At 41.2% G+C, this 19,532-nt stretch overlaps 1 protein-coding gene across 1 annotated transcript; it reads left to right on the forward strand.

Moving 5' to 3' along the window:
• Positions 1 to 3,263: 3,263 nt before the first annotated feature.
• On the forward strand, positions 3,264 to 15,977 carry QNG1 (Q-nucleotide N-glycosylase 1). Its single transcript, XM_080973052.1, has 5 exons — positions 3,264 to 3,390; positions 5,145 to 5,496; positions 7,090 to 7,349; positions 11,524 to 11,719; positions 15,270 to 15,977. The coding sequence occupies exons 2-5, from the start codon at positions 5,160 to 5,162 to the stop codon at positions 15,500 to 15,502; spliced, it is 1,026 nt and encodes a 341-aa protein (XP_080829178.1). The 5' UTR covers positions 3,264 to 3,390; positions 5,145 to 5,159; the 3' UTR covers positions 15,503 to 15,977.
• Positions 15,978 to 19,532: the final 3,555 nt, after the last annotated feature.

The raw sequence follows: 19,532 nt of genomic DNA on the forward strand, positions 1-19,532 counted from the left end.
ATGCCCTTCTTTCTTAGCTCTGAATGCTACACTGAGAAGCTATAGAAGAACGTTTGCCAAAGATTCCTTCATTTGAGATACCTTTAGTATTTAAGGAAGAACATCTTCATGAGGGCTTTTTGCAAAACCTGATCATGTAAGTGCTACTTATGTCAAAGTTAAAAAATGGCATATAAAGTTGCAAGTGGAGAGGAAGCGATGCTACAGTGGAGTGCTTTAGAGAAAAAAGAACAATGTAGATCTGGATTGTCTGGCAGATCTCTGAATATGAAGTGGATCGGCAGTGATACTTGATACCCCATTGGTGAAATGAAGACTTGGATTAATCGAAAGTGGATTTTCAGGAGTACAGAAGAGCTCCATTCAGTTTTGGTACTCAAACGGATATTTTTGGACTATTAAGTTTTATGCCATTTGCACTAAGCTCTGATTAATGGAACTTTAGGTTTTCACAGAAAATGAAACATCCTTGCATTAGAGTGTATTTTTAATACCTCTGGTGAAATTCACCTAAAACAAAAGACTGCCTTTAGCGCTGGGTGTTTGCATTTCATGGAGGGGGGAGGTGGGTCACATCCTGCATTATGCATCAGGATTTGAGGCTGTTGTGTCCTATTTCTGAACATTGAGTAAATGGGTCTTTAATCGGAAGATTTAGGCCCCAGTGTACAGTGGTACCTCTGTTCATGAACTTAATCCGTTCTGGAAGTCCATTCTTAAACCGAAACCGTTCTTAAACCGAGGTGTGCTTTCCCTAATGAGGCCTACCACCACTGGTGCCCTTCCACTGTTTGGATTCTGCTCTTGGACAGAGATAAAGTTTGCAAACCGGTACACTATGCTTTTGCAGAGTTCGTTAACCGAATCGTTTGTAAGCAGGACTGTTCTTAAACCAAGGTACCACTGTATTTGCTGTAGCCTTTGGCTATGTTGCCTTTTAAGTGTGATTAAGAGAAAGATGATTTTTAACCAGGGGTGGTACTTTTTGTCAAGATGCTTATTTTGTCCTAGGATGTTTTCTTGATAACAGAGTTATGTCCCAACAGGTATGGAAGGGATGCTGCAAGCAAATATTTTGCCTCTTCTAAACTTCCTTTAGGGGAAGGGTGGGCAGAAGGCAGATGGGGTATTTTTGCAGTACTGGAATGGGTTGGTAGCCTTTTCCCCTCCTAAATTGTGAATGGGAGAAAAACATGTAAATGTGAGATCTAATTCAACTACTGAAGCCTTTTGAAAACAGTACCTCCCCACTCTCCTATGTTCCTCTTCCTGAGTTCCAGCTGGTGACCTGGGTTCTAGTGAAAACCAACCTAGATCCTATGGGACTGAAGTCTGCTGACTCTTGCTCTAAGGAAATACATTGTAAAGGAAATGAAAATATAGGAATTTTGCAACCATTATAATAAAGGACTCAGTTTGATGGCAAGGTTAACATTTCATTAAATGCAACTACAGTACTTATAAAAATATAGTCATTCGATCATTTGTCAGGTTAGGACTCCCTTCTACTAAGAATTGAGTTCTTGCCCCTACAACCAGGCTTTTGAAAGGTTTGCAGAGGAGTGAGAGTTTTCTCATGAAAGGAGGCAAGAATCTTGAGTTTACAAGTGAAGCCTATAGTGTGAAACAGACTCGCAAAGTCACTGTACTGAATAAACTAGAGCCTGTTTTATTGCAGGCTGTTTAGACATCGTCATTTTTCATTTATTAAATGCGTATATTATTTATTAAATTTGACATCCCACCACTATCCCGTAGTCGTAAGTTTGACGATAAGTCTGTACTTGTTTGATCGTGTCCACTTCCAATAGGGCTTTCCCCATGCTAAGAACTGACGTGCTTCAGCTTTTGCTTCAATGCCCCAAGTTCCCCTTGGAACAGTAATGGATCATCCCTTCCAAAGCCCTTTTCCGATTGCAGGAAGGACTGGGGGTGTTGGCGTAGGAATTAGCAGGTCGAGGAATACAGCCCACTGCATTTGGCAGTGCAAGGGGTCGGGGTTGGGTTCTTAAAAGTGCTACCAAGTAATGTGCATAAGTTGGGCATGGGTTATTTAAGCCGATTTTTAAATGCAATTCAGGCAACATTCAACAAAGTCAAGCTGAGCGAGTGATTTGCAGGGACTGGAAGCCCCAAACCCCTTTGATGGGCACAGGGCCAGATTTAGGTTTGATGAGGGCCTAAGCTACTGAAGGTAATAAAAAGGTAAAGGGACCCCTGACCATTAGCTCCAGTCGCAGACTGGGGTTGAGGCGTTCATCTTGCTTTACTGGCCGAGGGAGCCGGCATACAGCTTCCGGGTCATGTGGCCAGCATGAATAAGCCGCTTTTGGCAAACCAGAGCAGCGCACGGAAACGCCGTTTACCTTCCCGCTGGAGCGGTACCTATTTATCTACTTGCAGTCTTTTGGTGTGCTTTCGAACTGCTAGGTTGGCAGGAGCTGGGACCAAACAACAGGAGCTCACCCCGTAGTGGGGATTCAAATCACTGACCTGATCAAGCAAGCCCTAAGCTCTGTCGTTTAGACCACAGCGCCACCCGTGTCCCACTGAAGGTAAAAGGGCCCTTTAAATGTCCAGCTGTCCTTTGACAACAATAAGTTGCCATTTTTTTGTGTTGCATATATGCTATATGTCTAGTTGCAGGTAGGTAGCCGTGTTGGCCTGCCGTAGTTGAAACAAAATAAAAAAATTCCTTCCTGTAGCACCTTAGAGACCAACTAAGTTTGTTATTGGTATGAGCTTTCGTGTCTATGCACTTCTTCAGATACAATCTATCTACAATCTATTCAGAAGTATCTGAAGAAGTGTGCATACACAGGAAAGCTCATACCAATAACAAACTTAGTTGGTCTCTAAGGTGCTACTGGAAGGATTGGGGGTTTTTATGTGCTATATGGTAATTTATGGACATAATAGGTATCTAAAACCAGTGATATTTTAGGGAGCAGGCTAGCAGGCAAGGCCCATTACATCATAGGAGCCTACACAACACAAAACACTGTTGCTGTATGTAGGTTTTATTTTATTCGTTTTTTATCTTATATTTCTAAATGTACATACAGGGGTTTTTTTCCCTTTAATTTTTTTTGGGTGCCCCCAAGAGAGTGGGGCCCTAAGCTATAGCTTGTTTAGCTTATATCCGGCCCCGGATGACCACGAGGCCTGCCAGGCTGCACGCAGCTACTTTCGCTTTCCGAGTCCGGCCCGCCTGCTTGTAAATACGGCTAATTCTGATTGGAGCGTGAAAGTGGGAGGACTGGTACGAAGGTGGGAAAGGAAGGCATTTGCGCGCGCGGAAGCGGAGTGCGGGGGAGGGATCTTGTTGCCTTTCCTGCAACCAGAGTCCAGGTATCGTCTGAACGTGGTAATACCTGCTCGCAGGCGGAGGTAAGAGGGCTTTGAGCGCTCGGAAGCGTCGCGATCTTTGGCTCAGGAGAGAAAAGCGGCGCTGTAACTCTGCAAAAAGTCACAGATTCCGCGCCTGCACCTATTTTCCGCAGGCCTGCGGGAGAGCAGCGGGTCTGGCGCGGCCACGTGCGTGAGAGAAGGGGACCCGATTCTCTTCTGCCCCCCGACTCGCGCGGAGACCCTCCTCCACTGGGATCCGATTGGGGATGGGAGTGGGAGGGAGGAGCGGGCTGGCGGGGAATGGCGCCTTTTTTGGTATCGTCTGAAATGCCTGGTTTTGTAAGAATCCCCGGAAATCGGCAGATCCGCTGGCATTCCGCATCTGGAGGTCGCTTTGCACAAGACGGCAGGATTTTAGATCAACGCTTAAAAAAAAAAAAAAGGATAAAATGAGAAGTGAAAAGTCACCTGGAAAGCGTAGTTATGAGTGAAACCATTAATCTGAAGTAGGCGGTGGCAGAGAGTCCTGTTTGCAACCCTGGAGAGCCCCTGCCGGCCAGTGTCGGTAATGCTGGACTCTATGGGGATAAGTTGGCCAGGGAAGCTAGAAGAAGTGCTGTCTCTTCCTCCCTTCCCAGATTATTAAATAGGCTAGAAGAGTACGTACTGTATTGTACAAGAGAAGCTGTCTTAAATGAGCTCCCTCAAGTTCAAAGCTTCCCTAAGTGCAAGGAGAAACAAGCTGTTGTAGGCAATGTTCATTCAGTTTTTGTTGAGGCAGGTTATCCCTGGAAAAGAGTGATCCCAGAAGAAGAAAGATGGGGCTATTGGCAATAAATGCAACAATTGTGGAAGAAGTAACACCTCTGCAGGCATCTGGCTGCATCTCTGTGGGGGACCCTGGATTTCTTTGAAGGGACCTGCTTCCTGTTTTTGTGGAGCTTTTTCCTCTGCCTCCTCCTAAATCACAGGCCCTGCTTTGGTTCCTGTTCTCTGAGCTAATAACTAGATAGTCCAGCAAGCTGAGCTTGCAATAATAGGCTATTTCCTTAGAGAGGCTTGGCTGGTTATTTGCTTGACCTTTGAGACTCTTGGGTCTTATTTATTAGATAAATGAGGGCTGATTCATGCATATTCTACTCAGTGGTGCAAAGTCTTTGTGCTGGAAAGCTTTGTGTCTGTTAGTCACACATTCCTAATCATGGAACAATGAATGCATGTGCTGCTTTTTTTACTGACTACATGCAGTATCAGAAATCATTCCCTTGTTGTTCTTCAAGTATGTTCATTTCCCCTGCACCTTCTGTCCATATGCCGCAAAATCAGCTCAGATTGGAGTCCTGTGTTCTACTTATGATGTTCCAAAACAATTACACTCAACATACAGACACCAGAGCAAAAAGCGCCCACATGCACAGCCTACTGAATGGAAAACTGACCAATGGGTGACATCTAATGCTGTCCATGTGCAGGGTGGTACAGACTTCCACACAGAGCATCCTTTTCCTCTCCCTGCCACCAGCGGCCCTTGGCACAGCTGTCAACTTTCCCCTTTTCTTGCGGGGAATCCTATTTGGAATAAGGGAATTTCCCTTTAAAAAAGGGAAACGTTGACAGCTATGGCCCTTGGTGAGCCTGAAAATCTGCTACAGAAGGTTGAGGGGGGCATGGGGGGAGGAGAATAAGGACTGGGAGGTGCTTGGGGAGAAGAGAAAGCAGAATTAGTGTTTCTGCTTGCACGATAATTGGATTTCACACAGATCAGATTAACAGGCAATATTATCTTTACTTAGAAACATAAGAAGACCATGGAGCCATTCTTGAACCCTAAAGAATCTGCCAAATTCATAGCAGAACACAGTAAAGATGTGTACATTGAAGATGATGGTGTACGGAAAGTTGCAGAGATGTTATTTGACAAGGTTTTGGAGAACGAGTTTAGTGTGGCCGGCTGGAAGTCTTCTCATGAGCTGAACCCTCAAGCGGCAAATGAAGATGCAGTGAACTGGGTGTTCCTTGCCGATACCCTCAATTTTTCCTTTTGGTCCGAGCGTGAAGATCACAAATGTCTGGTGAAGTATAAAGGCAAAACATACAGTGGTTACTGGTCTCTTTGCGCTGCCATCAACAGAGCACTTGATGAGGGTTAGTTCTTAATTTTCAAAATTAAAGAAGAGAATTTGTGGGCAAATAACCTTGATTTGGGGGAAAATGCAAAGCTCCATTCAAGTCAGCATTTGAAATCTTTGTGTTACTCATACACCTGCAACTTTAGGTTTGGATCCCAGAGTCACAGGTGTGAGTATCATCATTATTTTAAATAAGCAGGGCACTTGATACCTAACTTGCCATGCTTCAGAACTCCAGTACCAAAGGGCCAGATTTAACAATAAGTAACAGGATTTGCCTCTCACAGTCTCTGCACCTGTGGGATAAACCTGAACACTACTGGTGCCTGTGTGGTCTTTAGGTAGCTTGAGGAGCCTGGAGGCAGGTTGGACTGGGTGGTACGTTAGGGAGCTGCTGAGATTGTGCAGCAGCTATCATTCTTAAATACCCTATCTTAAATTCCTTTCCCTGAATCCTACAATCCGACACAGGAGAGCTCTGGTGAATGACAGAAATGAGTGAGGTGAGAGAGCAAAGAGAAATGATAGTTTGTGGTATGAACAGAGTATTGATAGGAGAGAGGTGATTGCCTCTGGGAAGCCTACTTAGCAGAGAGTGCAAGGGAAGTGGCTTAGTCGGGTGGGAGAGCGGTAAGAGCCTCATTTTCTAGATCACAGAAAAAGCAGCTCCTCTGTTGAATAGTGGGTAGACATAGCAGACGACACAGCGATTCTTCCAAAGCAGCTCTTTATTTGTAAGCTGGAACAGAACTGAACAGCAAACAGCTCAGCCGGCCTGCTTTTATAGGCAGCCAGCTGTCAACATTGTAGCAACAACAACCCAGGGTTTCCCACCTAAAATAACTGACGTGGACCTGAGTGAAAACTACATACACAATACTCCTGGTGGCCAGGGTGAGAACTTCAATACATAACATCCTCGTTACTAGATCACCATCATTACGAGATCACCAGAAAACCAGTTGCTCCTGTAATCAAGGACGAATCTAAACAAAATATAAGCAATATTTCTTTTTGTAGGGTTGAGGATTCATTTGGAAATAATGAAATAATATTGTTAGCCCGTGGGGACTTCTTGTGAGTGGGGATTCCACCTCCCTTCTACGAGGTGGCATTTCGAATCCAGTACTGGGGGCTGCATAGGCTGCCAAAGTGTTGGGTTAATTAATATTTTGGTGCCTTTGGTAGGGGATGGGTATGCTAGAGCCTTCTTCCACTCGTGTATCGCCCTCCTTGGCGGCTGTGCATAGGAGAGTTAAGTTCTGCTTTATATTGTTTTTATGTATTTATTGTGATTAAAGTTAGGTGCTTTCAGAAGCTGGAGCTGAAGTTAGAAATACATCCAATAATGAACACAATTTGAAGGGGGGAAATAAAGTTTTTTAAAAAAATTAAATAATAGGTTAACTCAGGTTCTGTTTTCAGGCTTTCTGTGGGCATCTGTTTGGCAGGAGCAGGATGCTGGGCAATTTAGAAGTGAACGGTTTAGTTGCTTTAATAATGCGAGCAACGGTAAACTTTGCAATTCTGTAGCCGGGATATAAATAAATAGAGCTTCATCTGTTATTGTATGGTTGTTACTGTTCCTTGTTGTTTTTGCTTTCTGAAGGAATACCCATTACCAGCGCTTCATATTATGCCACTATGACCCTGGAGCAAGTGAAACATGTCTTTCGCTCGGACACAGAGGTCCCCATGCCTTTAATCGAAGAGAGACATCGGGTGTTGAATGAGACCGGGACAGTTCTCCTGGAGAAATTTGGAGGCTCTTTCCTCTCGTGCGTTAAGAAAAGTGGGAAAAGTGCCCAGACATTACTACAGCTAATAGTAGAAAATTTCCCATCTTTTAGAGATGAAGCTTCATTTCAGGTATTATTTTTATTATAGTTGCTTTTTTATTTTTTTTACAAAATGTAATTCAAAGTGGTTTACAAAAAGTAATACATTAAAACCAGCTCAAAACTAAAACAGAGTAAAAGCTAAAAACACATTCAGCATAGCTGTCAACTTTTCCCTTTTTTTAAAGGGAAATTCCCTTATTCCAAATAGGATTCCTCGCAAGAAAAGGGAAAAGTTGACAGCTGTGCATTCAGATTTATTAAAAGACAGGATTGAAACATCCCACCGACTGAAGGGAAACCACTTCAGGACAGGACACCACTAAATATTGTGAGAATTGCGCTTACCTGTCTCTTGCCAGGGTGGCAGCCATCACCCATTTGGGGGAATATATTCCGGATCTACTGTAATTTTCAGTGTAGAAAATTTTCTCTTCTAAATATTCATAACTTCCCATTGCAAATAGACACCATTCTTCTCTGGGGAAATAAAATGCAAACACTGTTAAATATTATGGATTGGTGTTTCATTGGCTTCACAAAACAGTGGCGCTTCTCAGACATCACACCAGGCAATGGCATGTTCTAAATGTAGTTTAGAACCCAAACAATGGCTTGGACTTTCAGATAGTCAGGAAAGCGTGGTTTAGAACTGCTTGTTTGCTTTGCTTTTCTGTCTGCTCAGCAGTCTTGTATCCAGGAGCCTTAGCCATATCTGGTTTATTGTCATAAAGCAGTTTATGGTCACACTAATAGGGTCAAACTATCTCTTAGCATGAGAGAGGAGATTGGGGCCGCTTTGTTCTTCCTCTAGTTCTCCTGCTATTCTTGCATTGCTATGAGCAAAGTGTGTTGCCTGAACCTTGCCTTACAGTTTTTCTTGCTCCAGAGAAACCATAAGCTGTCAGCTATGTTGTTCTCAGTTTACAGATCATCGTTTGTTTGGAGAAGTCAAACGACAAGTCTTGGTTCAGATGACACCATAAGCCAAACCATGGCATACTCACAGAAGCTCAGCAACAGTAGAAGCAAAGAACTAACAATATATTCTCCGACAGCCCCTGCATGTGTGTTTGCTTTAAGCTGCAGATTGCTTTAGTGTTAACATGCAAACTGAGCCATGGTGTTTTTGAAAACTCACTTTAAACCATGCTTTCTGATTTGCTAGTGGATCACAAACTGTGGTTTGTTAGTTCACACTTCACACTAAAACATAATTACAATGCAATCCTATGCATGTCTACTCAAAAGTAAGTACTTTTTCCCATGTGTGTAGAGTATTATAGCCATAAGCACCATTAACCAGGGTTTAGTGTGATCTTTGAATAGAGCCAGTTACCTATACATTTACAACTATATATATATCTATAGGTATCTATAGATCTATAGATAGATAGATAGATACATAGATACATAGATACATAGATACATAGATACATAGATACACAGATAGATAGATATGACTTCAGTGTTCAAACGTGGGTTGTATAGTATATTCTGGTTACCATGTGACTTGGAAGATCTTGGCTAAATAACATAATATATTAAATTGTAGTAATTTGTTTTCAGTGTCCATGGATTTGAACACTTGACTGTGGCTGCTGCATATTCAGCTACAATGTCATTTGTCATTCTTGTATTATTTAACTTGAGACTTGAAGTGTCAGTTCAAAATCCTCGTCCTGCCAAATGTTTGCAGTTGTTACATATTTGCATAGTAGTTTGTTGCAATTGAACTGTCTGAACTTTTCGTTTGTAAAGTTTTAGAAATTTTTAAAATGCAGAATTTAAGGCCCCTTAAGGGTTTTTAAAATCCAGTATTCTCTAAAAGCAACAGTAGTAAACAACAACCTCTGTAATAGAAATAAGTCCTCTCATCTTTATACAATTGGACTGTAACTTTCTAAGGGAGAGTCCTTGGCTATTTTATCCTACCAGGTTACATGTTCTGAAGGAAGACCAAATTTTCACCACTCTTCTAACAAGATGGATGCTAGTATCTGTTCGCATTGTCAACACAGTTGCCCTGGCAACAGATTGAGATATTGCAGAGATTTGCAGTACCAGGAAGGGGTGTGAGATGAGATTTAAGTGGTGAAAATGAATTAGGTTTCACCACTTTAGTAAAAATGCATACTAGAACATTGTAAATTTATTAGAATTGCATCCTAATCCTAAACATAATTATATTGAAGCGAGTTCGGTTGATTTCCATTGGATTTCTATGTATCTGTTTTGAAACATAGCCATAGATTTTCTGCTCATTTTACAAGGTGCTATATGAGATCTCAGCCTGTGACAGCAGCTGAAAACTATTATTCACCTGAGGGAGCTATGAAAAAATAAAATTAAGTATTAGTTCCATTATGTAATTTTGGTTGTGTATAATTTTGATTTGTATATTACTTCAATGAACTTGCTTCTCAAAGCATCCTAGTCAATGGATAAATATTACTTTTATATTGTTAATTATAGATATGAAAATGTTTACAGTTAGCAATGTAATGAATCATTTCATGCTGGTGCATTTTATGGTGACGTACTAATGTTAACAGGTGTGCTGAATATATCTTAACCACATCTCATGCAGTATAACTAAACCAGTAATAGTTTTGAAGTTCTTAGCCCCAATGAAATCTACATACAGAAGGGTTATTTGCTGCATTGGAATGTCAGGTATAAATCAATCGTGCACTTTGACCATATGCACTGCATTACTTTTGATGAGATGTACACATTTGATGGCTTGGTTAGTTTGCCCTATGCTATTTTGCAAAATTTAATTAAAAGTGAAACATAAATTATGGAAGTAAGATAATATTGTAACAAAAATTCTGCTTTTATTCTTGATTAGAGCTGCGTCAGGGCACAAATGTTTTGGAGTTGTTTCTTATTACACTGCTAGTTTTTTAAAGATTGGAACTTTTGTAAATTTTACAGCACACTAACAAAAAGCAATAAAAACATACATAATCATCGAAAGCCACAGTTGGGCAATGCATTTTAGTAGGAGCAGTCAAAATGTTGCAAAAATGGTGCTTGAGCTTTTAGGTTACTTATAACTCTTCACCAAGGTAGAGATTACACAAAGCTGAAGTTGGGTGAATAAAGGAAAAATCCATTAAAAAAATAGGCTGGATGTTAAAGCCTTGAAGTCTGCATTTATACTCATTCTGAATATAGTGATTGCAGACCAATTAGTCTCTACTGTATGTTTGCAAGTATCAGGTTACACCTAGAATTCTGCGATGAAGAAGCATCGACTGCCTCCTATTTTTGTACACGAAAAGCCTGTTATCTTGTCTCATGCCTTAAGGGAAACACACAGGTCAGGGAATAATTTAGCAAGTGTAATATTTTGATATGGCACTGGAGTTTTGAGGTAATGAAAGGATCGTTTCAGATCAGAATGTGCGTGCAGATCTGAATAGATAATCTGACCTTTGAAATTTTCCAGAAACACGTTGCTTCAAATGAAATCCAATATATGTGTAGAAATATATAGAGAATCCAGAAATATACTGATGTTTGGAGATTTACAAAAATAATCCAGTGTAGAGCACAGATGCAAACATTAGTATATCAGCACAACGCTTTGCCAAAAATGCAAAATCCCTGAAATGACTGAAGTAAATAGGTTTATCAGTGTATAAAGCAGGCATGGCCAAATTTGGCCCTCTGGCTGTTTTGGGACTACAATTCCCATCATCCCTGACCACTGGTCCTGTTAGCTAGGGATGATGGGAGTTGTAGTCTCAAAACAGCTGGAGGGCCAAGTTTGGCCATGCCTGGTATAAAGTGTGCATAAAGTCTATGATCCTCACCTGTACCTAGAGCTTTGGCAGGGCATTGCAGCAGCAGTTCCTACTGCTGAAGAGGATTTCTTTATTATTGAACTGGGCAAAAGATTCCTGCATAGCAGGGGGCTGGACTAGAAGCCCCTCTTGGTCCCTCCAAACTCGTATGATTCTGCAACATTTATATTGCACTCCAGAACCAGATTAGAAGCCAGTGTACATGACTAAGTGCTGTTGCAATACAAGTGAATCGTCCAGTTCTAGTTGATAATCTAGCCCCACTCTTTGGAAGTCACTGAAGTTTCCAGGCTGTTTTCAGAGAGAGGTCTCAACATGCACCTATGCTATAACTTGTCGAAAAGAACCTTGAAGTATCATAATGGTGTATATTTTTCCTTTGCCTATCAGGGTAGAAAGGTGGCTTTCTACAAACGAGCGCAGATTCTTGTGGCTGACACCTGGAGTGTTCTGGAAGGAAAAGGAGACGGCTGCTTCGGTGATATTTCCAGTGTGACTATATTTGCTGATTATAGAATACCACAGGTGCTTGTTCACTTGGGAGCAATGAAATATTCTGATGAACTAATGAAAAAACTCAAGGAAGGTATGAAACCATTCAGGATTATCAAAAAATGTAATATTTGAGAATTTTTAGAAATAGCTTTTTGTTGACTGTACGGGGATGGGGGACACAAATCTTTGTAGTGGTGCTCAAAATATAGGCTAAGTCCTATTACAGACAAGTTTTTTCAGCCCATGGAAATTAAGTTGCTAAATCGAATCTGTAATTAAAGTACCCACTTCTTTCCTGCTACTCTGTTATTGAAGAAAAATACAGACAAAAATATAAGACTGATTATTTCTGCAAAATCTCATATAGTCTTAAGGATTTCGTTTATGGAATCTATTTTCTTATCCAGTGGCAAAGGCGTGAAAATTTTCATATTTTTCACTTAATTCTAGCAAAACATAAGCATAAAAAGATTTGCATTGTAAAGGGTGTACACATATCTTTGCGGTTCTGTTTCTTACTCATACCATGTGCATTTGTGGTTTACTCAGTCACAGCTGTGTATCTTTTTAATTTTTCTTCAATAATGAAATAGTAGAGAGGAAGAAAGTGTGTCAGTTTACAAACCCATGACAGTGTATTTCTGTAAGAAAATTACCTGTTTACAGGCCTTTAATATTTTATTTTCCTTACTGGAATTAGAAGTTACTGGATTTTTTTAAAAAAATGTAAGGCTAATCAACTAGTTAGGTGTAAATCAGGCATAGGCAAACTTGGCCCTCCAGATGTTTTAGGACTACAACTCCCATCCCTAGCTAACAGGACCAGTGGTCAGGGATGATGGGAATTGTAGTCCCAAAACATCTGGAAGGCCGAGTTTGCCTATGCCTGGTGTAAATGCTGAACTTCACCAGGCAGGTGACTTCCTTCTGGATCCAGATTTCAAGGTAAAAAATAGGTATGAATAGAAGAGAATGGGAGTCAGAAATAATTCCTTCTCTGACACATCTGATAATGTGCTGTGTTTGCTGGGCTGTCCTTGATGCTTGCAGTTGCTGTCCCCCCAAAATGCCTGTGCTTCTTGGCTTGTCTGCAAAATCTGTTTGCAGCCGTTTACAAAATGTACCAGTGAGTGCATTTAGTATTTTATTTGTTTCTTTCCAACACTCAACAGGGGCTGTGTACACACTATACATTTAAAGGGTGCTAGGAATTTTCACTTTGTGAGAGGCAAAATACAATTCCCAGGATTCTTGGGAGTGGGGTGCTTTATCATCTACTATTAGTATTATTAGTATTTATTATTATTCTTCATTGCATTTATATCCCACCTTTTCCTCCATGGAGCTCAAGGTGGTATAACTAGTTCTCTGCCTCCTAATTTAATCTCACAAGAAATTTGTGAGGTAGGTTAGGTTGAGAGAAGTGACTTGCCCAGGGTCACTCAGTGAACTGATAGGGAATTTGAACCCTGGTCTCCTAAGTCCTAGTCTGGCACTCTTAACCATTATTCCACACAGGTTCTCTTTAAATGTATGGTAAGTACATAGCCAGAGTAAGCAACTGAAAGAAACAGGTGCAACTGAAAAAGATAGCTGCTGGGTCCTTGTGGAAGTGACGACTCAGTACTATGTACTTATTTGCTTTGGGGAAAACCTTCTTGCCCAGTGCTCGGAAGTGGCACCTTCCCTGTGGAACGCCCTCCCACCAGATGTCAAAGAGAACAACAACTAGCAGTCTTTTAGAAGACATCTGAAGGCAGCCCTGTTTAGGGAAGCTTTTAATGTTTGATGCATCACTGTATTTTAATATTTTGTTGGAAGCTGCCCAGAGTAGCTGGGGAAGCCCAGCCAGATGGGCCGGGGAATAAATTTTATTATTATTATTATTATTATTATTATTATTATTATTATCCCACTTCCACAAGGACCCCAGCAGCAATCTTTCTCAATTTTAGACTCAGAAGCAGTTGGGCATATGTATGGGGTTCTTTGAATGTCAGCCCTAGGAACACGAATCTTTCTTTTTTCTTTCTCCTCCTGTGATGAGGCTGCATTTTAATATTTTAATGTTTCAATATTTTAATTGTTGTAATTTAATCTTGTTTTTAAGTTGTATTCATTCAACTTGTTTTTATTATTGCTTGTTAGCTGCCCTGAGCCCGGCCTTGGCTGGGGAGGGCGGGGTATAAATAAATATTATTATTATTATTATTATTATTATTATTATTACAGTGTACAATAGCATGAAGCCATTCTTTATAGAGAAATGGGGGTCTGTATCTAAACTTCTGGTCATAGAATGAACTGAAGGGCTGTATTAAGAAGATAAATCTGCCTGTTTTATAGAGAGTTTTACAGAAATAAATGTAATGTTTCATAACACTTTTGTTCTCCATCCCTGATCTGCCTTTCTTTCTGTGAAACTCTCTATAAAACAGGCAGAATTATCTTCTTAATACAACTCTTCAGTTCTCTATAAAGAATGGCATCATGTTATGCATACAGTTGGACATACACATGCCCAACTACTTCTGAGTATGCATTAGAGTCTCCAGATTTATCTGATACAGCAGCTGTTCAAACTGCATCTGAGGCCATTCCTGAAAATGCATCAACTTTTTACAGCAGCTTGGGGGGGGGGGGGGATGCAATAAGAAGCAGGAACTTGGAAACTACTCCCAGTTCTTTGGATCCTATATCCAAGTTATTTTTCCCCCTTACTTGGAAGGTTGGGTAGAGACAGGAATGTTGAGTGTGAAGCATGTGTGGTGGGTCTGTTAATGAATCCTAATGGCACTGACAGTTCTTCGGACCATGGGCCAAATGATCTTTAGAGCTCTCACTCCCACAGCCAGTGTGGTGTAGTGGTTAAGAGCGATGGACTCATAATCTGGTGAACTGGGTTTGATTCCTCGCTCCTCCACATGCAGCTGCTGGGTGACCTTGGGCTAGTCACACTTCTCTGAAGTCTCTCAGCCCCACTCACCTCACAGAGTGTTTGTTGTGGGGCAGGAAGGGAAAGGAGAATGTTAGCCGCTTTGAGACTCCTTTGGGTAGTGATAAAGCGGGATATCAAATCCAAACTCCTCCTCTTCTACTACTACTACCATTCTCACAGATGGTGTGTACTGTAACAGTATTAAAAACATATTTATATATCTCCCCAAATACTTCATTTACTACGTTGCAATTAAGATTGGTGTTATTTATAAGGGGAAGACCACATTGTTAACCTCTTTTGCTAAACGTATCACCACATATGGTTTAAAATGAAGCGAGGTTGTTTCCCCTTCTGCATTTCAAGTTACATTGACATGTTGCTGTACACACTAGTGAGGAGGCACCCTCTCATGTGCATTATCTGTCTTACCCAGGCATGCACACACACACCCCACATACATGTACCAGCAGTGGGAGTGCATGAGAGCCAGAGCAAACTGTATTGTGTACACAGCTCCTGTCAGGTTTGCAGGTTAAACCATTGAATATACATAACCTGAATTATCCTGATTAAAGTTGAAAGCATTAGAAATGCCCTCTTTTATATATATATATATAAAAGTGCTGTGTACCGCAGGTAGGTTTAATATTCTGAGTGTCCTACCTCTCCTGTTTTACTAATTTATGTTACTCTCCTGTAGGGCACATGTTCCCGTCTGGAGACTATCAGGAAGTGGAAATCCGAGGTTGCTCTATTTGGTGTTGTGATCTCATTTGCAATCACTTGCTGGAGCTTTACAAAAAGAAAGGCCAGAACATGGATGAGAAGATCAATGCAGTTCTCCTCGATTATTATCTATGGGACTATGCACGGGACCATCGGGAAGATATGAAGGGAGTTCCTTTCCATCGTACACGTTGCATATACTACTGAATACTATTTTAATGATTGAGGATAAAGTATAGTATCAAAAATCTAGAGGCGGAGTTCTGCCAAGTAGTGTAGTGCCATTGAAATCAGTAAGACTTAAGTTAGTCATGACTCATTTAATTCCTATTTGTTACCCAATAACGGTTTTGTATAAAAACTTGCAAAGAGTAAATTGAGAGCACTTATCATGTATTTTTCAGAATCTACTCTTTTAAAAGCTATTATGCACACTGTCTGTATCACAGGAAAGGTGTTTTCTCGTAATGTTTACACCATTCCCTTGCTGCTTTGATTGCTTTGTTTCAAGCGCGCCTGAGTCTGTAATTGATAAAGTTTCTATTTCTGTTTCAGCAATATTTTTGTATTCAGTTCAATGAAGAAAATGGTGTGAAATAATATAAAACATAATTCTGGATTATATCTCATAATGTACCAGTAAGCTGAATACGGCAGCGTAGTAAATGCTTCTTCAAATTAATCACCTATGTGCTTGTGCATATATGCATATATACATATGCCTCATATACCTTTTTGTACTGCATATCTGCCGAACTAAAACCAAGTTTTATTTTTATGTAAAGCATTTTTGTTTTTGCCCATTATCCCAGTGGATTCCAGGATGCTTTATAATTTTTTTAATTAAAAAAATACAAATATACATAATAAAACTGCATAAAGGATGAGACCAACAACCAAAAGGAGCAGTCAACAGCACTTTTGACTTTTAAAGACAAAGCTAATGAAAAGGTTTTGGCATGATACCTGAAGATATAGGAGTTGGTACCTTCTGCATGCAAAGCATGTGTTCTACCCCGATGTATAGCCCCTTACAAGGATGCAAATCTAGGCACACAAAATGAAGACAATTGTACATTGCTGTATGTAAGGGGCTTCGGATGGATACCTTCTGAGACCTGAAGAAATCCCTGCTGTCAGGAGCTCGCCTTACACTCAAGTAGGACCCTGGTAGAGACACATGCCCGACTGGCATGTTCTCTCCCTCCTGGTCGATCATTCGAGAGCTTCAAAAGCTTTCTTCAGCCCAAACGTCACAGCGACTGATGCCAACAGACGTCGACACACTTAGGGATCTGCAGAGTCTTCGCAGCTTGCATAACAGACCTCAATAGCTCAGCATTTTGGCTAATCTACTTTATATGTAAATAAACACACACGGAGCACTGCAACATGGCTCCCTCTAGCATCAGACAGCAAAGAGAGAAAGCAAAGGACAATAGTCCCACTTCACAGAACACAGTAACACAAACATCCTGTCTCCGTCACTTCTCACACTCTGGAGTCAAAACATACACCGTCATGTGATAGACAAAAACCCCATGACTGCAATCACGGCGCAGGAATTCTAACACCTGCTGCTGTGGCACATGTGAGTCAGAGCAGCCATATGCCTACGTGGAGCATCTGTGGTCTAAACCACTGAGCCTCTTGGGCTTGCTGATCAGAAGGTTGGCGGTTTGAATCCCCGCAACGGAGTGAGCTCCTGTTCCTCTGTCCCAGCTTCTGCCAACCTAGCAGTTTGAAAGCATGCCAATGCAAGTAGATAAATAGGTACAGCTGCAGCGGGAAGGTAAATGGCGTTTCCGTGCGCTCTTGTTTCCCTTACGGTGTCCCGTTGTACCAGAAGCGGTTTAGCCCTGCTGGCCCCATGACCCGGAAAGTTGTCTGTGGACAAACAGTGGCTTCCTCAGCCTGAAAGCGAGATGAACGCTGCAACTCCATAGTCGCCTTTGACTGGACTTAACCATCCAAGGTTCCTTTACCTTTACGTGGAGGATCTCCACATAAAGCGGGGGGAGCCCGGGAAAGCCCCCCGCCCCTGGAACCAGTAGACCCATAGCCTGGTTGTACAGGAGTGTGGCTACTTCACACACTGGCAGAGACATGAGCTGGCAGAGTTGTGAGAGTCGTGGCAGCTTCACACAACACCGCTTCCTCTTTTGGTGGGTGAGGAAGGCAGCCTGCCAAAGCTGGAATGGGGGCGATTGAGGCCTAGTAGTCCATAAACATCCAGCAATGGCTCCAGTTAAGCCCTGCCAGGGCCGGCCCACCCCTGAGGCAAGGAGGTCAGGACTCAGGTGGCAAGATCCACAGGGGCAGCAGCAGCAGATCCCACTGTCAATCTTCCACCCTTGTTCCTGATATGTGGGTCGTCCCTCACGCCTTCTCCCCTGCTGGGCAACCCACTTTGGGGTCCGCCTTGGGTGCCAAAGCCTCTTAGCCCAGACTTGAGCTCTTCACATGTGAATGGCCACCCGTGGATACCACAAAACGTTCCTGTTGCCTCAGAGATGGCCAGGATCAAGTGCTTGGGCCAGTTCCATGGGCGAATCCAGTGTTTTTATTCAGGGGCGGCAAAAATTGTTGAGCTTTTTTTGGTGAGATTGGGGGGGCAGGTCTCTGCCTGGGGGGGGGCAGAGAACCTCAGTTAATGGAGTATTTTTCATGCTTTTTGATACTTTTTGACAGCCCGCCGCCTTGAGCATTGTTTTAACTATGGAAAGGCGGCATACAAATAAAACGATGATGATGATGATGATGAAGAAAGGAGAATCTGAGCGGTAAGGGCAGGGGTCAGCAAACTTTTTCAGCAGGGGGCCAGTCCACTGTCCCTCAGACCTTGTGGGGGGCCGGACTATATTGGGGGGGTGAACGAATTCCTATGCCCCACTGATGATGATAATAATAATAATAACAATTATTATTTATTATTTATACCCCTCCCATCTGGCTGCGTTTCCCCAGCCACTCTGGGGAAATAACCCAGAGATGCATTTTAAATAAATGTACACATTCTACTCATTTAATAACATGCTGAAGGTGAAAGACTTCTGGGAAAAGATATACAACGAATTGGAAAAAAAATGTTGAAATATACATTTATAAAGAAACCAGAGGCCTTTCTTCTTGGAATAACAGTTTGGAATTGCCCAAGAAAGATGTTAAATTATTTTTGTATGCCACAACTGCAGCTCGTATTTTGTTAGCTAAAAAGTGGAAAACCCAAGAATTACCAACGATAGAAGAATGGCAGATGAAGATGATGGATTTTTCGGAGCTAGCCGACCTAACCGGAAGAGTCCGCGACCAGAAGGAGGAGGAGTATCAGGAAGATTGGATCAAATTTAATGATTACTTAGTTAAATATGTTAAGTTAAATTAACTGAAAACAGCTTGCAGGTACTTAATTGGCTTAGGATTTTATTTAAGTGATGAATTAATATGTTCAATTTCATAATGTGAAGATCTAAGGATGTTAATGTTTAAGTTAATTTTTTTTAAGAATGTGATTTGGAAAACCGTTAAAAGGACATGCAATGAAATTCAACCAAGGGGAAGCGAGGAAGGCACTTAACAATGGTAATAAGTGTAATTTTTAATAAGGCTATGATTTATGTTTGTTTGTTTTATGTGTTTGTTTGTTTATAATGTTGTGAAAAAGCAATAATTTTTTTTGAAAGAAAATAAAGAATAAAAACACGTTGAAATTTAAAGACTATTTACAGAAATATTGCAAAATTAATGAATGTTAGAATGATGTTGGATTGAAGTTAAGTGGTTTCTAGCTGTACAGATACAAAAGAATATGAAAAATTGGTTTTTAATATGTAAAAATTTAAAGTTATAATATATCAAGATTAAAGATTAGGATTAAAAAGGAGGGAAAGGAATTGTTGGATTAACAAATTTAATTGGAATACAAAAGAGGGAGGTATGAGGAGGTCCGGGAAACAAGTAAACGTAAAAGAGGTGAGGAAAAGATGGAATTGTTTTTAACTGTTTTTTCTTTTTTTCTACTTTGTATTTTTCCTTTTCATTGTTAATTTTTTTTTTTTTTTACTAATGTGATTTTTTCCCCCCTTTGAAACTTTAATAAATATTATTTTTTAAAAAAATAAAAATAAAAACACGTTGATCCCTGGACCGCCCGCAGGCCGGATTGAGAAGGCGATTGGGCCGCATCCGGCCCTTAGTTTGGCTACCCGTGGTCACGGCAAACCGCGCGGCCTCGGCG

The sequence above is a fragment of the Podarcis pityusensis genome (assembly GCF_964106645.2).
Source record: "Podarcis pityusensis genome assembly, chromosome: 11".
In the NCBI taxonomy this organism is placed as follows: domain Eukaryota; kingdom Metazoa; phylum Chordata; class Lepidosauria; order Squamata; family Lacertidae; genus Podarcis; species Podarcis pityusensis.

Coding starts and splice junctions, on each gene's coding strand:
- QNG1 (XM_080973052.1), top strand. CDS start 5,160: ATGGAGCCATTCTTGAACCCTAAAGAATCTGCCAAATTCATAGCAGAA. Junction 5,497..7,089: donor CAACAGAGCACTTGATGAGG/GTTAGTTCTTAA, acceptor TGCTTTCTGAAG/GAATACCCATTACCAGCGCT. Junction 11,720..15,269: donor AATGAAAAAACTCAAGGAAG/GTATGAAACCAT, acceptor ACTCTCCTGTAG/GGCACATGTTCCCGTCTGGA.